At 50.2% G+C, this 18,756-nt stretch overlaps 1 protein-coding gene across 3 annotated transcripts in view; it reads right to left on the bottom strand.

The window, feature by feature from the left end:
• Positions 1–274: 274 nt before the first annotated feature.
• C2H19orf38 (chromosome 2 C19orf38 homolog) overlaps positions 275–18,756 on the bottom strand; it is a 19,961-nt gene continuing 1,479 nt past the window's right edge. For all 3 annotated transcript variants that reach the window (XM_059387713.1, XM_059387714.1, XM_059387712.1), the window contains 8 exons: positions 16,752–17,274; positions 13,291–13,391; positions 11,863–12,171; positions 9,729–9,821; positions 8,071–8,098; positions 7,266–7,309; positions 5,690–5,727; positions 275–898 (listed from right to left, as the gene is read on the bottom strand). In XM_059387713.1, the coding sequence (XP_059243696.1) occupies positions 749–898; positions 5,690–5,727; positions 7,266–7,309; positions 8,071–8,098; positions 9,729–9,821; positions 11,863–12,171; positions 13,291–13,321 (693 nt within the window). In that variant the 5' untranslated portion in view covers positions 13,322–13,391; positions 16,752–17,274 and the 3' untranslated portion in view covers positions 275–748. The remainder of the gene's footprint in view (positions 899–5,689; positions 5,728–7,265; positions 7,310–8,070; positions 8,099–9,728; positions 9,822–11,862; positions 12,172–13,290; positions 13,392–16,751; positions 17,275–18,756) is intronic.

Here is an 18,756-nt window from a genome sequence, read left to right as displayed (position 1 = left end):
TCCAAGTCCGTCTGTCACTGCTTGAGGGCGTCATTCTCTTCTAGAGGGTCCAAAAAAGATTGTGATGTCTTTCCACCTTCTTTAGTTCCTACTCTTCTCTGGACCTCCATCATCTCACTCACCAGTGCAAGGACTTCAGCAAAGACCCCCTGTGTGACAGTGTCCGCCCTCCGAGCTTTCCCTTGACTGCATGCACCTGAGGGCAACTAGGCATCCGGTGATTAGACCCCAGAGATTCTGGGCTTGAAGGATTACACTCCACAGAGACCTTGGGAACTGCTCAACCAACACGTGCTGTAATTAATAACTTAGGCATCCCAGCAGGACAGGCTAACAGAACATACCCCGGGTACCCTATGTCCCAAAAACCTGGTTGGGTTGGTCAAGTCAGATGTGGCAAGGGGAGGAGGAAATCGGAGGGGTGTGTGGAGGGCCCAGACCGCTTATGGCCCAGCTGGGGGCCACAGGGATCCTAACATCTCCTTCCCACGAGGCCTGAGAAGCTGGGAACCCAAAAAGAGTCTTCCTGCTTTCTGTCCAGACTCCAGGACAATGTCTGTGCCCCCTCTGCTCCTCCTGCTTCTCTGTGAGGAGGGTCCCAAAGCCAAGGATTCCCTTTGCCTCCTCTGTCAATTCCCTGAGAAAACAGCAGCCAGAAAACTCAGAGTAGCTGGAGGGACTTCAGGCCCTCGAGAGAAGGGGCTGAATGGAGAATGCACAGACACAGAGGGGCCCCCGGTCCTCAGCCTCACTGGCAGGCCCGGAAAGTGCTGAATTCGGGGGGCTCAGGCGAGGATGACGTGGAGGTGGGCCTTTTCCGGGGCCCAGAGCTGCCGGGTGTCTCGGTGGAGCCTGAGCACGCATCTAGAGTGGTTGCATCTTCTTCTGGATTCATTTTCTTTGTCCATGGAGGAAAAACAGAGAACAGGGTGATTTGAGGTTCCACGATCCAGGGTCTCCCTACATTCTGAGTCTGAGATACCCCCCGCCCAGTCCATCCGGTCTCATTTCAGCCCCACACACCACCCCACAGCTTCAGGACCCAGATCCTGTCCTCTGTCCTCCTGCCTGTCTGCATGCTGAATAGGGAAGCAGACAGCATGGGTTCAAATCCCACCTCTGCCTTGTCCCATTGAGTAACAACTTAACCCCTCTGAGCCTCACTTTTTCCTTTTGCCCAATGGGGAGAATGCTCCTAGACCCCTCCTAGAGTTGCTACAAAACATGGAGGAATTAAATAGATAAAGTGGCTAGCACATAGCAAGCGCTAATAGTTAAGTGAACAAAGCTGTGACCATGATCTCTTCCCCTCCCCCACCTTGTCGCCCTGTTCTGGACTCCCACAAAACCTGCCTGGAAAGTCTATCCTCTCCTCTACCATAGATGCTCCTGCCCCAAATGCCAGTCAAGAGGAGATGAACTTGGGATGCCTGGGTAGCTCAGTTGGTTAAGCGTCTACCTTTGACTCAGGTCATGATCCCAGGGTCCTGGGATCGAGTCCCACATCGGGCTCCCTGCTCAATGGGGAGCCTGCTTCTCCCTCTGTCTCTGCTGCTCCCCCTGCTTGTTCTCTCTCTCTCTCTCTCTCTCTGACAAATAAATAAATGAATAAAAATCTTAAAAAAAAAAAAAAACAGAAGAGATGAAGTTGATAAAACTGAAGTTTGGTGGGTGAAAGCAAGCTGGGGTTCCATCCCGGCCCCATACGTCCCTAGCTGGATGATCCCAGTAAGGCCATAATTAGCTTCTGTGTCCTTGTCTATTAAAAAAAGGGGGGGGGGCGCCTGGGTGTCTCCATCAGTTGTGTGTACGACACTTGATTTCAGTTAAGATCATGATCTCAGGGTCCTAGGATCCAGGCCCCCATCTAGCTCCCTGCTCAGCGGGAAGCCTGCTCGAGATTCTCTCTCTCTCTCTCTCTCCCTCTCCCCCCCTGCTCTCTCTCTCTCTCAAATAAACAAAATTTTAAAATTAAAATTAATGTCAACCCCACTTCATCCTAGAGCAAATATCAGACCCTCAGCAGGGTATCATGATACAAGCTGGAGAACAATTAGCTGCTTCACTTTTATTTCAGCCATCAAATGCTTCAAAAAGAAACTAGAATTGAAAGCAGGGACTCAGACAGATATTTGCATACCCATGTTCATAGCAGCACTGTTCATAATAGCTGAATGGCAGAAACAACCCAAGTGTGCATCAACAAATGAACAGAAAGCAAAATTCTGCCTTCAACAAGAATAAAATTCTGACACCTGCTACAACATGAATGAACTTGAAGACATTATGCTCAGTGAAGTAAGCCAGACATATGGGGTGCCTGGGTGGTTCAGTCAGTTAAGGGTCAGCCTTGGGCTCAGATCAGGATCCCAGGGTCCTGGGATGGAGTTCTGCGTGGGCGCCCCCTACTCATCGGGGAGTCCGCTTCTCTTCCTTTGCCCCTCCCCCATGCTGTGTGTGTGCTCTCTCGCTCTCTCTCAAATAAATAAAATCTTTTGTAAAACACCAGACACAAAAGGATGAACAGTATATGGCATCATTTCTAAATAAAATGTCCAGAATACGCAAATCCGCAGAGAGAGAAAGGAGCATGGTAGATGCCAGGGGCTCGGGTTGGTTAAGAATGAGAAGTTAGTATACTGTGGGGACAGTTCTATTTTTACAGGACAGAGTTCTGGAGATCCATGGCGGTGATGGTTGCACAAGGTGAATGAATGCACTTAATGCCACTGAACTGGACTTTAAAAATGGCTAAAGGAGCTCCTGGGTGGCTTAGTCCTTAAGCATCTGCCTTCAGCTCACGTCATGATCCCAGGGTCCTGAGATCAAGTCCTGCATTGGGCTCCCTGCTCAGCGGGAAGCCTGCTTCTCCCTCTCCCACTTCCCTTTCGTGTATTCCCTCTCTCCCTGTCTGTCAAATAAATAAATAAAATCATTTTTTCAAATGGCAAAAATGGTCAATTTTATGTTACATATACATGTTACCGTATTTTTTTTATGTTACCATAATGAAAAAAAAAAAAAAAGAAAGAATACCTAGAAAAGATCTCACTAGAATTTTCTGTGAAGGAAAGGAAGCATGGTAGTGTGGCTAGCATGCTATCATTTATGTAGAAAGCATGAGGGTAAACATCCTCTCTTTTCACTTTTGCTTGCATTGCCAAGAAGCTCCTAATGGTGGTGGCTGTCTGCATGTGGAGGGGGAGACCATGGAGTGGAAACGGGTTACTGACAGAAGGATGCTTTACTGGATATATAATTTTGACATATGGATGTGTTTCACATAAAAAAAATTTTTTTTTTTTTAAGTAGGCTCTGGAGGCACCTGGATGGCTCAATGGGTTGAGCCTCTGCCTTCGGCTCAGGTCATGATTTCCAAGTCCTGGGATGGAGCCCCACATCAGGCTCTCTGCTCAGCAGGGAGTCTGCTTCCCCTATTTCTCTGCCTTCCTCTCTGCCTACTAGTGGTATCTCTCTCTCTCTCTGTGTCAAATAAATAAATAAATAAATAAATCTTCAAAATAAAAAAAAGTAGGCTCTGTGCCCAACATGGGGCTTGAACTCACCACCCTGAGATTGAGTCACATGCTCTATCCACTGAGCCAGCCAGGTGTTCTCCTCCCCCAAGTTTTTTAATTAAAAAAATATATACAGGGCGCCTGGGTGGCTCAGTGGGTTAAGCCGCTGCCTTCGGCTCAGGTCATGATCTCAGGGTCCTGGGATCTAGTCCCGCGTCGGGCTCTCTGCTCAGCAGGGAGCCTGCTTCCTTCTCTCTGCCTGCCTCTCTGCCTACTTGTGTTCTGTCAAATAAATAAAAATAAAAAAAATCTTAAAAAAAAAATATATATATATATACATATATAGTCACAAGGACTAAGATACTTTTTAAATTTTTCTCCCTGTCTCTGTTTCCATTTGTTTCATTTTCCTTAAAAAAAAAAAAAAAAAAAAGAAAAGGAGAGAAGAAAAATCCCCAGGGTCCTGGTGCCTTGACAGCACGTCTTCTCACAGAAAGTTTTAGAATTTGCCCTGCCTGCTGGATTTTGGGCGGGGGGAGGGTTTTGTTTTTTACTTTTTGTTTTTCGTTTTTTGTTTTTTCTTAACACCCTAGGATTTGTCCCGGAACTGAGACCTCACAGGGCTGAACTAGCCGGCGGGGCCAAGCCCCTTCCTTCCCACATTCATACACAGTTTAAATTCCCTTGCTCCTCTCTCCGGAACCCCAGTATCGCGTCTGCACCTGCCCTTGGGCGTCGCCGGGTAAAGGGGCGCGTCTCTGGTCCCTCCACGCCCGCGGCTCCCCGGGACTCCCTGTCGCCTCCCTCCGCCCTCTCCCTCCGTCCATCATCCGCCGTGTTTGCTGTCTCCTGAATCGATCTGACCAGCATCCGTTCCCTTCTTCCACCTCCGTTGCCGACACGCTGGACCAAGCACCCACCACTTAGCTCGCCTGGACCAGCACCGTCGCCTCGGTCCTGGCAACCACCCCCGAATGACACATTCCGGTCGGCCCACGCCCCCCAAGTCTGTCCTCCCCGCAGCCGCCAGAGGGCGCGGGTGAGCACCTGAATCGGTCACCTCTCCCCCGCCCCCCTTCCCCGCCCGGGAACGCTCCATGGCTCATCACATCGCGGCAACAAAGTTCTCCGCGAGGCTCCCCTCGACTCTCCATTCGGCTCCACTCCAGTTATCCTGGACGGTGCCAAGAACGTGTCCCGAGACTGGGGCCATCTTCCGTAGCTACCCCCTGCCTGTTGGCCAGCTCTGAGACTTCCTGGATCTCCCATCTAAGGGCGAAGTGAGCTTCCCTCCCACTCCTACCCCCTGTGGCATCGTCTGTCTCCCCGCCACCCACCCCCAGGGAGAAATTTAAAAGCTCTGAAGAATTAAAGGCTTTGTCCTGTTCTTGTCCCAACACCCAGGAAGGGTGTGTTGAACCAACCCAACCCTCTCCCATTATGGGGCCCTTGGCACCAACTCCCCACCCAGGCTCCCTGACTGCAGTCCCAAAGTGCCCACTTGCAAAGGGGCAGATTACAGAGACCTTCCCCACCTGTAAGAGAAATGCTCAGCTTGGAGAGTTAAGCTAAAATCCCTGAAACTGAACATAAAAACAGGCTTTTCTTTACCAGGAGGGGACTACAGTGTGCATCAGACTGTTAAAAAGCACGTGACCCTTGGGGCGCCTGGGTGGCTCAGTGGGTTAAAGCCTCTGCCTTTGGCTCAGATCACGATCCCAGGAACCTGGGATGGAGCCCCATATCAGGCTCTCCGCTCAGCAGGGAGCCTGCTTCCTCCTCTCTCTCTGCCTGCCTCTCTGCCTACTTGTGATCTGCCTGCCAAATAAATAAATAAATCTTTAAAAAAAAAAAAAAGCACGTGACCCCACCCGCTCACCCTGAGTCCCCTGTCACCATTCTGTAGGGTCGGCCCCATGGTGGGCAAAGGCGGCCCGGAGATCCTGCCCAAGGGCATCGGACGGCCTGGACTGTGGCTGCCTCCCATCCCCTGGGATTTTCCAGAGCCAACTCTCAGCTCACAAACAAATCCCTGCTCAGGGATTCTGGGCTTTTCCCCAGTCACACCCCACCCCCGCCCCAAGCTCAGAGATATCAGACCACCTGATGGTGGTCTTCCAGAGGTTAAGACAGTCAGCAGAAACCCAGGACCAAGAAATGCAATGACTTACCATGGAGATGGCAAACAGAGAGTTATCAAAGGTCATATCTGAAATAGAAAGAGAAAGGAAAGCCCAGTGTCAGTATAAAATCTCTGCTCACTGCCCTCCGGGGGCCCTCCCGTCAGAGCCACAGGCCTCAAGTCAACTGTGAGGAAGGGCTTGGGACCCATTTCCCAGCATGCTTTGCTCCCTTTGAGCCCATTCTGCAAGGTGAACCATTCCCAGCTGTGAACTGAACTGTGTCCTTTTTCTCCTCAGAGCCCTCCCCCAGGGGCCTCTTGTGGCCCTCTGATAAATGGGTTTCTCCTCTCTGCTCCCACTTTCCAGAACTTCTCTCAGGGCCTCCACCGCCCCAGTCTCTCCTTCCATTGTCTGCTCTCCACCCGCCTCCACCCCCCACGGCCCCCTCCTGCATCTCTGCCTAAACACCACTTCCTCCCAGGACTGCCCTCCTGGCCCCAGACAGGGTCCCACCGGCCATGGGCTGTTTCCCCACTGCAGGATGGGCTTGTGAGTGAAGACCACCTGTCTTGGTCTTTGAGGGATGCCCCCCAAACGTTAGCACATAGTAGATGCTCAGTAAAATTATGGACCCGTGGGAGCTCCTGGGTGACTCAATCGGTTAAGCCTCTACCTTCCGCTCAGGTCATGATCCTGGCATCCTGGGATCAAGCCTGAGTAGGACTCCTTGCTCAGGGGAGGGGGGCTGCTTCTCCCTCTGCTGCTGCTCCCCCTGCTTGTGCTCGCTCTCTCTCAAATAAATAAATAATCTTTTTTAAATTAAATAAAAGTGTGGAACAGTGAAAGTACAGAGGATGGAATTTCTCCGCTTGGGGCCACTTCCTGAGTGCCCCCCCGGCCCCCGGGTGGAAGCCTTCAGGATGACACGTTCTGGATCACCACTTAAGGACAGGGCCAGGCCGTCTGTCCCCCGTGGAACTGAGGGCCCAGCACTGGAAGCAAGTGTTACATACACACTTGTGTTTTTCTCCCAAGGGGTAAGAAGAATGATAGGGTGCTGAAGGCAGGGAAATAGAAACACACCCCCCAGTCTAGGGAGTCAGGGAAGGCTTCCCGGAGAAGGCAGCCTTTAGACCAAGACCAGAGGGAGAAAGAATGTTGTAGGCAGAGATCAGGATGACTGAAGGGCCTGAGGATGAGGCGGAGAGAGAAGGTGAGAGGTGAAACCTGGCCCTGGGGGGAGGGGAGGGTGTATCCTTGACCCTAAGGGAAGTGAGCGGCTGCAGAAGAGGCTCAGTAGCAAGTAAGGAGACCCGCTAGCATTTTTCTTTCTTTCTTTTTTTCTTTCTTTTTTTTTTTTTTTTTTTAAGATTTTATTTATTTGTCAGAGAGAGAGAGAGCGAGAGTGAGCACAGGCAGACAGAGTGGCAGGCAGAGTCAGAGGGAGAAGCAGGCTCCCTGCGGAGCAAGGAGCCCGATGTGGGTCTCGATCCCAGGACGCTGGGATCATGACCTGAGCCGAAGGCAGCTGCTCAACCATCTGAGCCACCGAGGCGTCCCCCCGCTAGCATTTTTGAGGGGGTGAGCCTGCCCTGGCAGGGGATAGGAGTAAGAAGGTACATACCTGTGGTGGCGAAGTTGACCTGAACCCAGCAGGATTCTCGCTGTCTGCAAAGGGATTGGGGAGAGAGATGACCCGCTCCTCTCAGACCGGAGGGTTGTTCCAGGAGGCCCTGGCTCCAAACTTGGCCTTCACTCCCCACCTTTCTTTGCATCCTCCCCCGAGTCCCCTCAGAAGGAAGTTCTCTTCCAGGAGCCACATCGCCTGGTGAAGTCTGGATTCGATCCCTGGGGCTGCTGCTAGCTCTATGCCACCAGGCAGCGGGGGCTCCAGCCCTCTCTCAGGGAAGAAACTGAGGCTGGGGCCACTGCCTACAGGCTACAAGTTGGGCACCGCACAGCCCCAGAGGGTGTCACCTCTCCCAACTCTGACTTCCTATAGAGTATTACAACCATTTTGGGCAGTCAGTGGTTGAGGGATGTGAGCACGACTCAACCACTTGCTCCCTGCATGGCTAAGTTGAGCCTCAGTCTACTTGTCTATAAAATGGGACTACTTATAAGGGCCAGCTCTAGCAGTAGCTGTGAGCAGCTATGGACTCCAGCAGCAGCTCCTAGCACAGCGCTCTGCACACCCTAGGTGCTTTATAATTGACCCCAGTTCCTCTTAAGCAACCCTCCCACGAGAGGGCGCTGTTTGGAATGGAGACACCCACCCCCCACCCAGCACCGGAAGTGCCCCTCTGTCCCCAGAACCTGGCCAGGTCTGATTCCTTAACACCCACAGGAACTTCTACCACGAACCCACCAACCATCTGATATTTCTTTCCACCAAAGCACCCTTTGAGGATCTCCAGAGATGGTCTCACCTTTTCTTCTGCAAATTTTTTACTTTAACTGGGAACAAAAAAATAAATAAACATTTATTAGATTTTAGTCGTGGTTGCCTCCTAGTTGCAAAAAACAAAACAAACAAGACTGCAGGGGCGCTTGGGTGACTCAGTGGGTTGAGCCTCTGCCTTTGGCTCAGGTCATGATCTCAGAGTTCTGGAATCGAGTCCTGCATCGGGCTCTCTGCTCAGCAGGGAGCTGGCTTCCCTCTCTCTCTTCCTGCATCTCTGCCTACTTGTGATCTCTCTCTGTGTGTCAAATAAATAAATAAAATCTTAAAAAAAAAAAAGTCTCCAAAGTCTCCCTCATATATTTATGACCCAACCTTGCCTTCTCCTCCCACAAATGTGCCCCTCACAGGAGAGCTACTGCAAAACCCTCCCCACCACCCAATTACCTGAGTGATGTGTATTGGTAAAAGCTTCAAACAAGCATGTAAAAAAATGTTTTTTGGTTAAAGATTTTATTTTAAGTAATTTCCATATCCAACGTGGGACTCGAACTCACAACCCCAAGATCAAGAGCTGCATGCTCTACCTACTGAGTCAGCCAGGTGCCCCCTACTACTGTTTCAATTGGTTTTGTTTATTGTCAGCTGCAGTGTTTGACAGGAGCTGGGGGAGGAGGAATGGTGAGTTAGTGTTTAAAGGGTCAGAGGGGCCTGGGTGGCTCAGTGGGTTAAGCCTCTACCTTCATCTCAGGTCATGATGCCAGGGGCCTGGGATCGAGTCCCCCATCGGGCTCTCTGCTCAGCAGGGAGCCTGCTTCTCCTCATCTCTCTCTCTGTCTGTCTCTCTGCCTATTTGTGATCTCTCTGTCAAATAAATAAATAAAATCTTTTAAAAAAAAAAAAAAGGGTCAGAGGGGGGGCCTGGGTGGCTCAGCAGGTTAAAGCCTCTGCCTTCGGCTCAGGCCATGATCCCAGGGTCCTGGGATTGAGCCCTACATCGGGCTTTCTACTAAGTGAAGGGCCTACTCCCCGCCCCCCTGCCTGCCTCTCCGCCTACTTGTGATCTCTGTCTGTCAAATAAATAAATAAAATCTTTAAAAAAAAATAAATAAAGGGAACAGAGTTTCAGTCGGGGCAGATGACAAAGTTCTGGAGATGGACAGTGATGATGGTTGCGTAACGAATTGAACGTACTCAATGCTGCTGAACTGGACACTTAAAAATTAAGGGTTGAAATGTGAAACTTTGTGTTATATATATTTTATAATTTAAAAATATATGTCATGGGCGCCTGGGTGGCTCAGTGGGTTAAGCCATTGCCTTCGGCTCAGGTCATGATCTCAGGGTCCTGGGATCAAGTCCCGCATCAGGCTCTCTGCTCAGCAGGGAGCCTGCTTCCCTCTCTCTCTCTCTCTCTGCCTGCCTCTCTGCCTACTTGTGATCTCTCTCTGTCAAATAAATAAATAAAATCTTTTAAAAAAATAAAAATATATGTCAATTTCCCCCACCCCACCACCAACACTGCACTTCTGGAAGATTCTTTACTGCAAGTTTTTGAGTAAGACCTCCCCAGCTGTGTGCCTCGGTGCTCCTAAAAAATGGGTGTGATTGGGGGTTCATTTGCACATCCCAGCAGTTGCACATCGGGCAGCCTCTGGGATCTGCACCATCTCTGCCTGCTGTTACCTTTCCTGACCATCACAGCAATGGCCACCAGCCCAGCAAGGAGAAGGAGGGCTCCAGCCAGGCTCAAGGAGAGTGCCAGTATCCAAGTGGGCACTAGAGGAACATGAGAAAAAGAGGGAGGACAGGTTATGGAGTTGTGGGGTGCAGGGTGAAGGTGGGACACCTGGCATTCCTCCAGATAACCTTTGGGGAGCCAGCCCCCTCCCCATACTGCCCAACCATTTGACTTGGGTGTAGCTGGACCCTGGGGATCTGGCAAGTCTTGTGACCGGTCAATTAGCATATCCCCCACCTCCCAGTCGCGGTGATTGGTTCAGGGATAGGCTTGTGGGCAAAGGAGAGCTAATGAGAGCTGATTCTGAGTCTTGGCTCCACTACTGGGAAAAGAGGGTTATTCCTCCCGCCAGCATTACAACGCTGGTAGGATATATATCTAAGTCTGCTAGGCACAATTTTGACAACATGAAGAGGGGTTCTTGCCTGAGAATAAGACACAAAAAAGCAGAGTTGAGAGCTGACAAATGATTCCTGACTTCTTTGAGCACCTGGATCCAGCCATGCCTGAAGTCAATGCTGCAAAGTGACTTCAGTTTGGCAAACCAACACATTCTCTTTTGTTGCTGAAGCCAGTTTGAGACAAGTTTCCAGTTACTGGCAGCCTGAGAGTCCTGCTGCCTTCAGCCTGATACCAGGGGTGTCAGATGGCAACCACCCCCAGCCCCATGGTGGACCCTGAAATCCATGCAGAGGTCAGCCACAAAAGCATGAAGCTCCAGCTTCACAGTTTACTTCTCTGCAAGGGATGTGACTTCTCCTCCCTGAAGAGAGGGGGTCTCTCAGGAAAGAGAGGAGGAGATGACCCAATCCCTATGGAGATCAGGAGCTAAGCCAGGAAGGGGAAGGAACAGACATATACTTGATATTCTCACACTGTTAGCCCTTGTTCATTCATTCATCTGGGGCAGGAGGTCTGTTGTCCCCTCCCCACTCTGAGACCACAAACTCAAGGTGCTTGAAGGGGGCCTTTGACGGTGGAGCTCAAAGACACAGACTGTTTGTCACCGCAAGGCACTGGGGCTTCTGTGAGCAACAACATTCTCTTTAAGTGGGGCTTCTGCGGGTAACAAAGTTCTCTTTGCCACTGGAAAGTTCTGATGGATGGTGAAGCAGAGGCTCTACCTGGAGTCACCTCCTCCCTCCCTCCTGCTCCTTGATCCAGAGCCCACACCCAGCCTCCTGTCCTGAAAAGACCACAGGAAAATATCGGTCTTCCAGGCCTTCTGTCTCGCTTCGGCAAAGAAACAAAGTCCCGGATGCACCCAAAGGCCCTGCGCAATTGTCTTCACCCCTTCCGCACCCTCTTCTCCCCCAACTTCTCTCCTTGCCCACCATGCTTCGGCCCTACAGAGAGAGCACCCCGGTGTTCCTCAAACATTCCAGACACGTGCCACCTCCGGGCCTTTGCACAGCTGGCTCCCTCTACCAGGGACCCTTTCGCCATAGATCCCCACATGGCTGCCTCCTCATCATTTAGGTCTTTGCTCAAATGTCGCCCCCTTGGAGGCTTTCCCTGGCCACTCTCCTCTGTACTTAAAACGACACCCTTCCCTAGCTGGTACTTTATCCCGGCCTCTTTATTTGGCCCCTGCTGGCTACACTGAATATTTTCTGGCCTCCCTGCTTCTCTACTGTCTGTATCCCCTCTGAATGTCAGCTGGGGGAGGGTAGGGACATTGTTTTACTTGCTGCTGAAAATGCAGGACCAAGAACAATGTCTGGTACATAGAGGGTGCTCAGAACTGGAGGAGGGGGGCAGGGCAGTGGAGTGTGGAGGGTTAACGCCTGGATACTAAGGCCCATGGGATCCCAGCTCTGCTGCCCTGTATGCTGTGTGACTTGGCCAAATCCCTTCATCACTTGTGCCTCAGTTTCCTTATCTGCAAAATGGGGAGCATCGCTGAACCCATCGCGTGGGATGACTGTGAGAATTCAGCAATGAAGGTGAGTGAGCCCTGGACAGCTGGAGGCCTGGCTCGTTCCACAGAGGCTTCCAAGCAGAGGGAACAGCACGGGCAAAGGCTCAGCGGTGAGCCAATGGAGCTGTGGGCTGCAAAGGCGGGCAGGAGGGTCTTACCTGGGTAGGAGACGTTTACCACCTCACTGGGATCTGACAGCTGCGGCTTCAGGTCCTCACTTAGCACCCTATACTGGCAGTAAAATGGGCCCCCTGGAGCCTCCCTGCCACCGCCGCTTAGGTTGAAGGTGACCCCAAGCTGGTCCATGGGTGCCTGCAGGAGCTGGACCACCTGCCCACCACGGTAGAGCGTGAAATTTGCCCCTGGGAAGCCCTCAGGGGCCATGCAGGCGATGTGGATGGGATCTTCCTGGCTGCTGGGGTGCGGGGGCACCAGCAGGATGGACGGCGCTGGGATTGCCAAGGAGCCTGTAATGCAGAAAAAGGGAGGCAGTCTGAGTGATTAGAGCAGAGGAGTTTCGTGGCTCTGTGGCCTTGGGCAAGCGGCTGACCCTCTCTGGGCCTCAGTCTTTCTTTACAAGTAAGTAGTCGACCCTATCCCATTGCTATGTTGAGAGGTTTGGGGACTAGGCACCTGGCAGGGGGTCGCTGCGTTTGAGTCATTTTATTATCATCGCAGTGGCTATTACATAGTGACGCTACTTCCATCAACAGCTACTTCCATAGCCTTACTACTTCCATCAACAGCCCTCATCGGATGCCCCGCCCTGTTAGGTGCTGGGGATGGAACCTGAGTGAGATGGACGGATAGACATGCCTGCCTCGAGGAGCGGATGTTTTCAGGGAGACAAGAAGCACCGGGAAGCCCATCAGACAGGGTCATGGGAAGCCTGCACTGGCTGGGCAGGCCATGGAGGGCTTCCCTGAAGAGGGGACACAGGAGGAGCTAGGGGAGAGTATTCCGGGCAGAGGGAAGAGCTTGGGCAAATGCTGGGAGGGCGGAAGGGGTGCGCAGTCTTCAAGGAGGCCAGGGTGGCTGGAGGGGATGAGCCACGGAGAGGATGGGAGGAACAGAGAGCAAAAGGGGTTCTCCTGTTTCCCAAGCCATGGTGAGGAATTGGGGTTTGGGGGGGTACAGTTTCCTATAGGAGGTACCAGTGTCTCCCCAGCTGGCTCCAGGCTCCCAAGCAGAGCTCAGGCGAGGTCTACACAAGCCTCTCCCTGTTTGGCCTCTAGACTTTTGCACGGGTTCCCCTAGCCCCCAGCAGAATCTCCTGTTGCCCCAACCCCGGAGGTAACAGCCTGCAGAAGCCAAGCGGGGCTGAGTCATGGGGTGTGGGCACCGCTGTCCCCAGCGGGGTGGGATTTCTGATAGCCTTGATGTGCGGGTGGTGAGGAGCACCTTAAGACAAAGCCATGCTCCTGGGGGCATGTCCAAAACTCTGGGGCAAATCTGTCAGCTTTCAGCCTCCTCCAGCACCTGGGGAAGGCAACCCTGGGCTGCTTTCTGCCATCAGAGCAGAGGTCAGGTAGGCAGGGGGGGGTGGGAGAGGGGTGGGGCTGATGCAGGGGGGACATCGGGCTCACCGGCTGCAAAGAGCAGGATGGTCCAGGGCATCTCTCCTCCCCAGTTTGGCCGGGAAATCTGGCTGAGGCCAGCGTGGCCCACGGCTCACCGCCAGCTCCTCCTGTGGGGCCAGAGCAGGGAAAGGAGAACCAGGGCTGATTGGAACGAATGTTTCCTCACTGGCAGGAAGTTGCACACACACGCTCAGCTGCCGAAAGGGACTCTCTCCTCTCCCCACCCCTTCCACAGACGCACATCAGATTCTGGCACTTCGCTGCACCTTGGTGGCCACATTTCTGCAGAGATGGTAGAAGGGACACATGGCTAAGATGATCAGGTGGTGTGTGTGTGTGTGTGTGTGTGTGTGTGTTTCCTCCCCTTCTGGTTGGGATGAGGCTGTTTGGGAAACCCATGCCCAAGACACAAACCTTAGCCCAACCAGTTCCAACGTGGAGACATGTTGGGCAGAGGTCAATAGAGCATAGGGGTTAGTGCTTGGCTTCTGCACTTCTGGCAAGACATGGTCTGTCTCTGAAGCCTCAGTTTGCTGCTCTGCAGAATGGGGCTAAGAGTTGCAGGTATTAGATCCAAAGAACTCATAATATATACCAAAATGTAATGCTAGAGGTGTAAGTGCTCCCAGTGTGAGGCCATGGGAGCATGACCATCCCTGTGAAAGAGAACAGTAGGTCCAAAACTAAGGGAATGATATAGTTTACAGAATAAATTGCCTCCCGTTTACAACCCAGAAACTCCCAAAGGTCTGTGTTACCAGTAAGTTTGCTTTGGTCTCTCTCAACATTTCTGTTCAAGTCAGGCAGGTCCACCTGGAGGTTTACACTAGGGAAGGATGTTAAGTATGTGGTCACTAAACAACAAAAAAGGGCCATTATGCTGGATGTTTTTATTTGGATACATGAGGCTCATTCCAATGTCAGGACCTTTGCACGTGCTGTCTCTGCTGCCTGGGACACAATTTTATTAATCTGTTAAGATTCCACTTCTCTTTCAGGGTTCAGCTTAAATATAACTTCTGGGAAATCTTTCCAGATACCTCTGGATTTAGAAAATTTTCCTTGCTGAATTATACTACAGTGTCCTGAAATTAGCATGCTTGTATTTTCAAAGAATTTGTCTGTTTCATCCAAATTGTAGAGCTTATCAGTAAAAATTCTTCATATTCCCTTATTATCCTTTTAATGTCTGTAGGGTCTGTGGCGATGTCCCTCTTTCAATGGTAATGTGTTTTTTCTCTCTTTCTTGAATAGTCTTGGTAGGGGTAAATCAGTTTCCTTAATCTTTTCAAAGTACTAGCTTTTAGCTTTGCTATTTTCCTCTATTTTCTGCTTTGGATTTCATTGTCTTTTTGACTTATCTTTATTTTTTCTTTCTTCTATTTACCTTATGTTTCATTGGCTCTTCTTAGATTCTCAAGATGGAAGCTTAATTCATTGATTTTAAACATTTTTCTCCCAATATAAGCATTTAAAGCTATATATTTCCCTCTAAGTACTGCTTTAACTGCATCTCACACGTTCTGACTTGTTGTGCCCAAGTTAGAAATATTTTCTTATTTCCCTTGTGAATTTTTTCTGGGACTCATACTTTATTTAGAAATGTGTCAGGATGCCTGGGTGGCTCAGTGAGTTAAGCCGCTGCCTTCGGCTCAGGTCATGATCCTAGGGTCCTGGGATCGAGTCCCGCATCGGGCTCCTTGCTTGGCACTGCCTCTCTCTTCACCTCTGCCTGCCTCTCTGCCTGCTTGTGTGCTTTCTCTCTCTCTCTTTCTGACAAATAAATAAATAAAATCTTAAAAAAAAAAAAAGGAATGTGTCAATTTCCAACATTTGTGATTTTTTGGATAGCTTACTGTTAGTGATTTTTAAATTTAATTCCTTTGTGGGCAGGAAATGCACTCCATATAATTTCTATCCCTTGAGACCGAGGGATACTTTAATGGCCCAGCATATCTCGATCCACATTCTTTATGCACTTGAAATGAAAGTACACTCTGCAGTTGTTTCGAATAATAGTCTGTAAACATCCATTAAATTAGGTCATCGTGATTTATAGAACATGCTTGAATTTATCAAAATCATTCAGTTCTCTTCCTTTCAGGGTGCAGGGGTGGGTCTGTGGTGCCTCCTGTAGTTTCCCAATGCCTACCCCAGTGGTTGGCACACAGTGAACCACAACTAGTTCTTGATTGTCTGACCTGAAGGTCAAAAATATTCAGTCTAGTTTTGTCGCTCTATCCTGGTTGTGTAAGATACAGAGTTAAGAGAGATTCCTGGCTTATTTATTCCACCAGCTGTTTACTGAGTGCCAGGAAGGGCTCAGCACTGTGCTGAGTGCCAGGGACACTGTGAGGGAGAAAACCTCCTGCCCTCAGGATGCTCAGAGTTCAGTTAGAGGGGCAGACAGCCAGACAATGACAGTCTAGTTGGTGAAGTGCTCTAATGGAGGCAGTCACCAAGGGGAGCTCTTAACCTAGTTTCTTCTGGAGGTTCAGGGAGGGCTTCTGGGAGGAGGTGTTATCTGACTCCAAAACCCCGAGGAGACAAGGGGAGGATATTCTAGGTATATGTAATAAAGTGTGTGAAAGACCTTGGATGAATGCGAGGACTTCATCCTGGGAGCATTTAACCTGGTGCAAGAATCTTTAACCTGGAATTTTGACTTCAGAAAAAGAGACACACTTACCTGTATCAGTCAGCTTTCGTACAGATAAAGCCTAGAAGAGGTACAACTAGGAGTCATGGGCAGGCTGAAGGGAAATCAGCCAGGGATGTGACTCCCCGGATCAGGAAGCCGTTACCAGCCTGGGCCTGATGTTGCTAGGGAAGGAGCAGCTTGTGGAACTTAGGGATAGCGGAGTTGCAGGCTTTGGTAGAAACACGCAGCCCCACAGGGTGGGAGCCAGAGTATATGTTTACCTACACCCACCTCTCCTCCAGCCCTCGGATCTCCTGCTGGGGCCAAACCCAACTGGATGTTGAAGGAAAAGGCAGCTAAGTTGACCCGCTGTGTAGAGATCAGCCTCCAGGGGCACAGAGCAGGGCATGAAGGCATTGGGAAGGGCTCAGGTAGGGCGCACAAAGACTGCCTAGCATACATGCTCAGAATCTTTAGGTTATAATTTCAGGGGATTCCTGGCCTTGAGAAGCCAGTCGGCAAACTCCGCATGGTTGTAAGAAGCCCAGGCTGACTGCAGGCCGACACTGCAAAGGGAAGATGGACTCCACGGGACGAGGCCTGTGTAACTGCTCCGTCTCTTCTCTGGCTACTCCTCTCCTGCCGCTCTTCCTTTCTGCCCCTGCAGCACTCTGAGTGCCTTCTGACCTCAGAGCATGGTTCTCTCTGCTTGCTTCCTCTCACTTCTGCTTCAAGTCTGAGATTCAATGCCTCCTCCTCAGGGAGACCCAACTCCCCAAGCCATCCACTGACCGCCCAACATTTACCCTGCGGTGCCCACAACTACCTGAAATCATGTTAGTTCCAAACTCAGGGATGACCGTATGACCGTCCTCCTCCACGGGAATGGCCGCTCCATGCAGACACGGAGTCTATTTTATTCACAGTGTCAGACACTCAGTAAATATTTGTTGACTCCTTGGACAGGGGGTAGTGTTTTCAACTGAAGCAAACAAGAAACAGAAACTTCGACAAACCGAGCAAACACAGTCAGAATCAAGTTCATCCGAACTCTGGAAGACAGGCCAAGGTTTGTGCCCACCAAGTGAACACTGAATCATAATGAAAAGGAAACTTGAAATGGCAGGAAAGAAAGCTCTGTGCTGTTTCCCCCCCATCCTTCCCTCATCTCCTTCCCAGCGCAGTGGAGGTCTTGAAGTCAGCAGCCTGTGTCCCCAGTATGGGGCTCCGGTACTCGGTCGCTGAGGTTGGCAGTATGGTGTTCGTCTGTTTTAACATGCCTGGCAGGTTCCTATGGGACCAACTCAAGGTGCTTGTCTGTTGAACTCAGAATGCATTCCTGGAAAACACTGTAAGGCAAAGGGAATAACCCACAGCCACCTGGGGCAAAATATTATAATCGAGGACAACACTAACCAGGGATTTTACCAGCTAAAATGGGTTTATTCAGGAATAGCAAAGAAATGCAACTGAGAACAAGCTAATCCTCAGCAAACGCATAGGAAGGTCTGGAGAACAAAGAAGAAAACTCTTTTATAGAGGAAAGGGGAAGTCCGGCGCAGGCTGTTATGAACAAGAAATCCATTGGCTTAAACTGGGAGTTGGAGGTGTAGTGATGTTTCATTGGTTGAGTAGTCTCAGTCTCTCATTGGCTGGGCTGTTACCAGAAAACCTTTCTTCCCCTGCTGGGGTAGTAGAGTCAGGTAGGAAAGTACCAGTTTGCAATGTACATCACTTCCTGTGGGGTCTGCAATTGACAATGAGTGGTAGGGTGTGAGAGCTCCCCCTCCTACCTCCTGATTCCAGCTAAAGGAGGTTTCCTCTTATTAATTTTCACAACAATGGACATGCCAAAAGCTGGGAGGAAGAGCTGGGGTGAGAGTTTCTCTGGTAATTAAGGCATTCAGAAGCACCCATATATACTGGGGGATTTAGCGAACAACATACATGCCCAGGGCAGGAAAAGTGCTCAAGAAAGAGCTTAGAAGACCTTGAGCTTTCAGCTCAGGCTTATCTCTAGATCCAGTGCAAACAGGAAGTGAAGGCTAAGGCAAAATTGTAAATGACCTGGAAAAGCAGGTCTTTTTACAGACACAGGTCTGAGGGAGTGCCCCAGAATAAACCTGAGGGAAGATTTTTCTTTTTTCTTTCTTCTGCTTGCTCTTTATAATATATAAATAACTATTATAACTCAACAACCAAAAGACAACCCAATTTTAAAATGGGCGAAAGACTTGAACAGACATTTCTCAAAACAAACAAACAAAAACAAATTAAAAAAAAAAAAAAAACCAAAACCAACCAAAACAAAACAAACAAACAAAAAAATACAAATGCTGAACAAGCACCTGAAATGATGCTCAACATCATGAGGGTAATGCAAATCAAAACCATAATGAGATACTATTTCACAACCATTAGGATGGCCATAATAGAAATAAATAGAAAATGGCACGTGTGGATAAGGATTTGGAGAACTTGGGGCACCTGGATGGCTCAATCATTAGGTGTCTGCCTTTGGCTCAGGTCATGATCCCAGGGTCCTGGGATCAAGCCCCATATCAGGCTCCCTGCTCAGCAGGAAGCCTGCTTCTCCCTCTCCCACTCCCGATGCTTCTGTTCCCTAAAATCTTTAAAAGAACAAGCAAAACAAATAAGGATTTGGAGAACTTGAAGCCCTTATACATGGGGTATCAAAATGGTGGGAGTACAAAATGGTGCAGCTCTGTGCTCAGCAAGGAGCCTGCTGGAGATTCGTCCCCTCCTTCCCCCTCTACTCCTGCCCCCACCCCACCTTGCTCTCGCAGGCTCTCTCTAAAATAAATAAAACT

The sequence above is a fragment of the Mustela nigripes genome, chromosome 2, assembly GCF_022355385.1.
Source record: "Mustela nigripes isolate SB6536 chromosome 2, MUSNIG.SB6536, whole genome shotgun sequence".
NCBI lineage: Eukaryota > Metazoa > Chordata > Mammalia > Carnivora > Mustelidae > Mustela > Mustela nigripes.
Note: the sequence above shows the minus strand (reverse complement) of the source record. Positions and strands in the feature narration are given on the sequence as shown.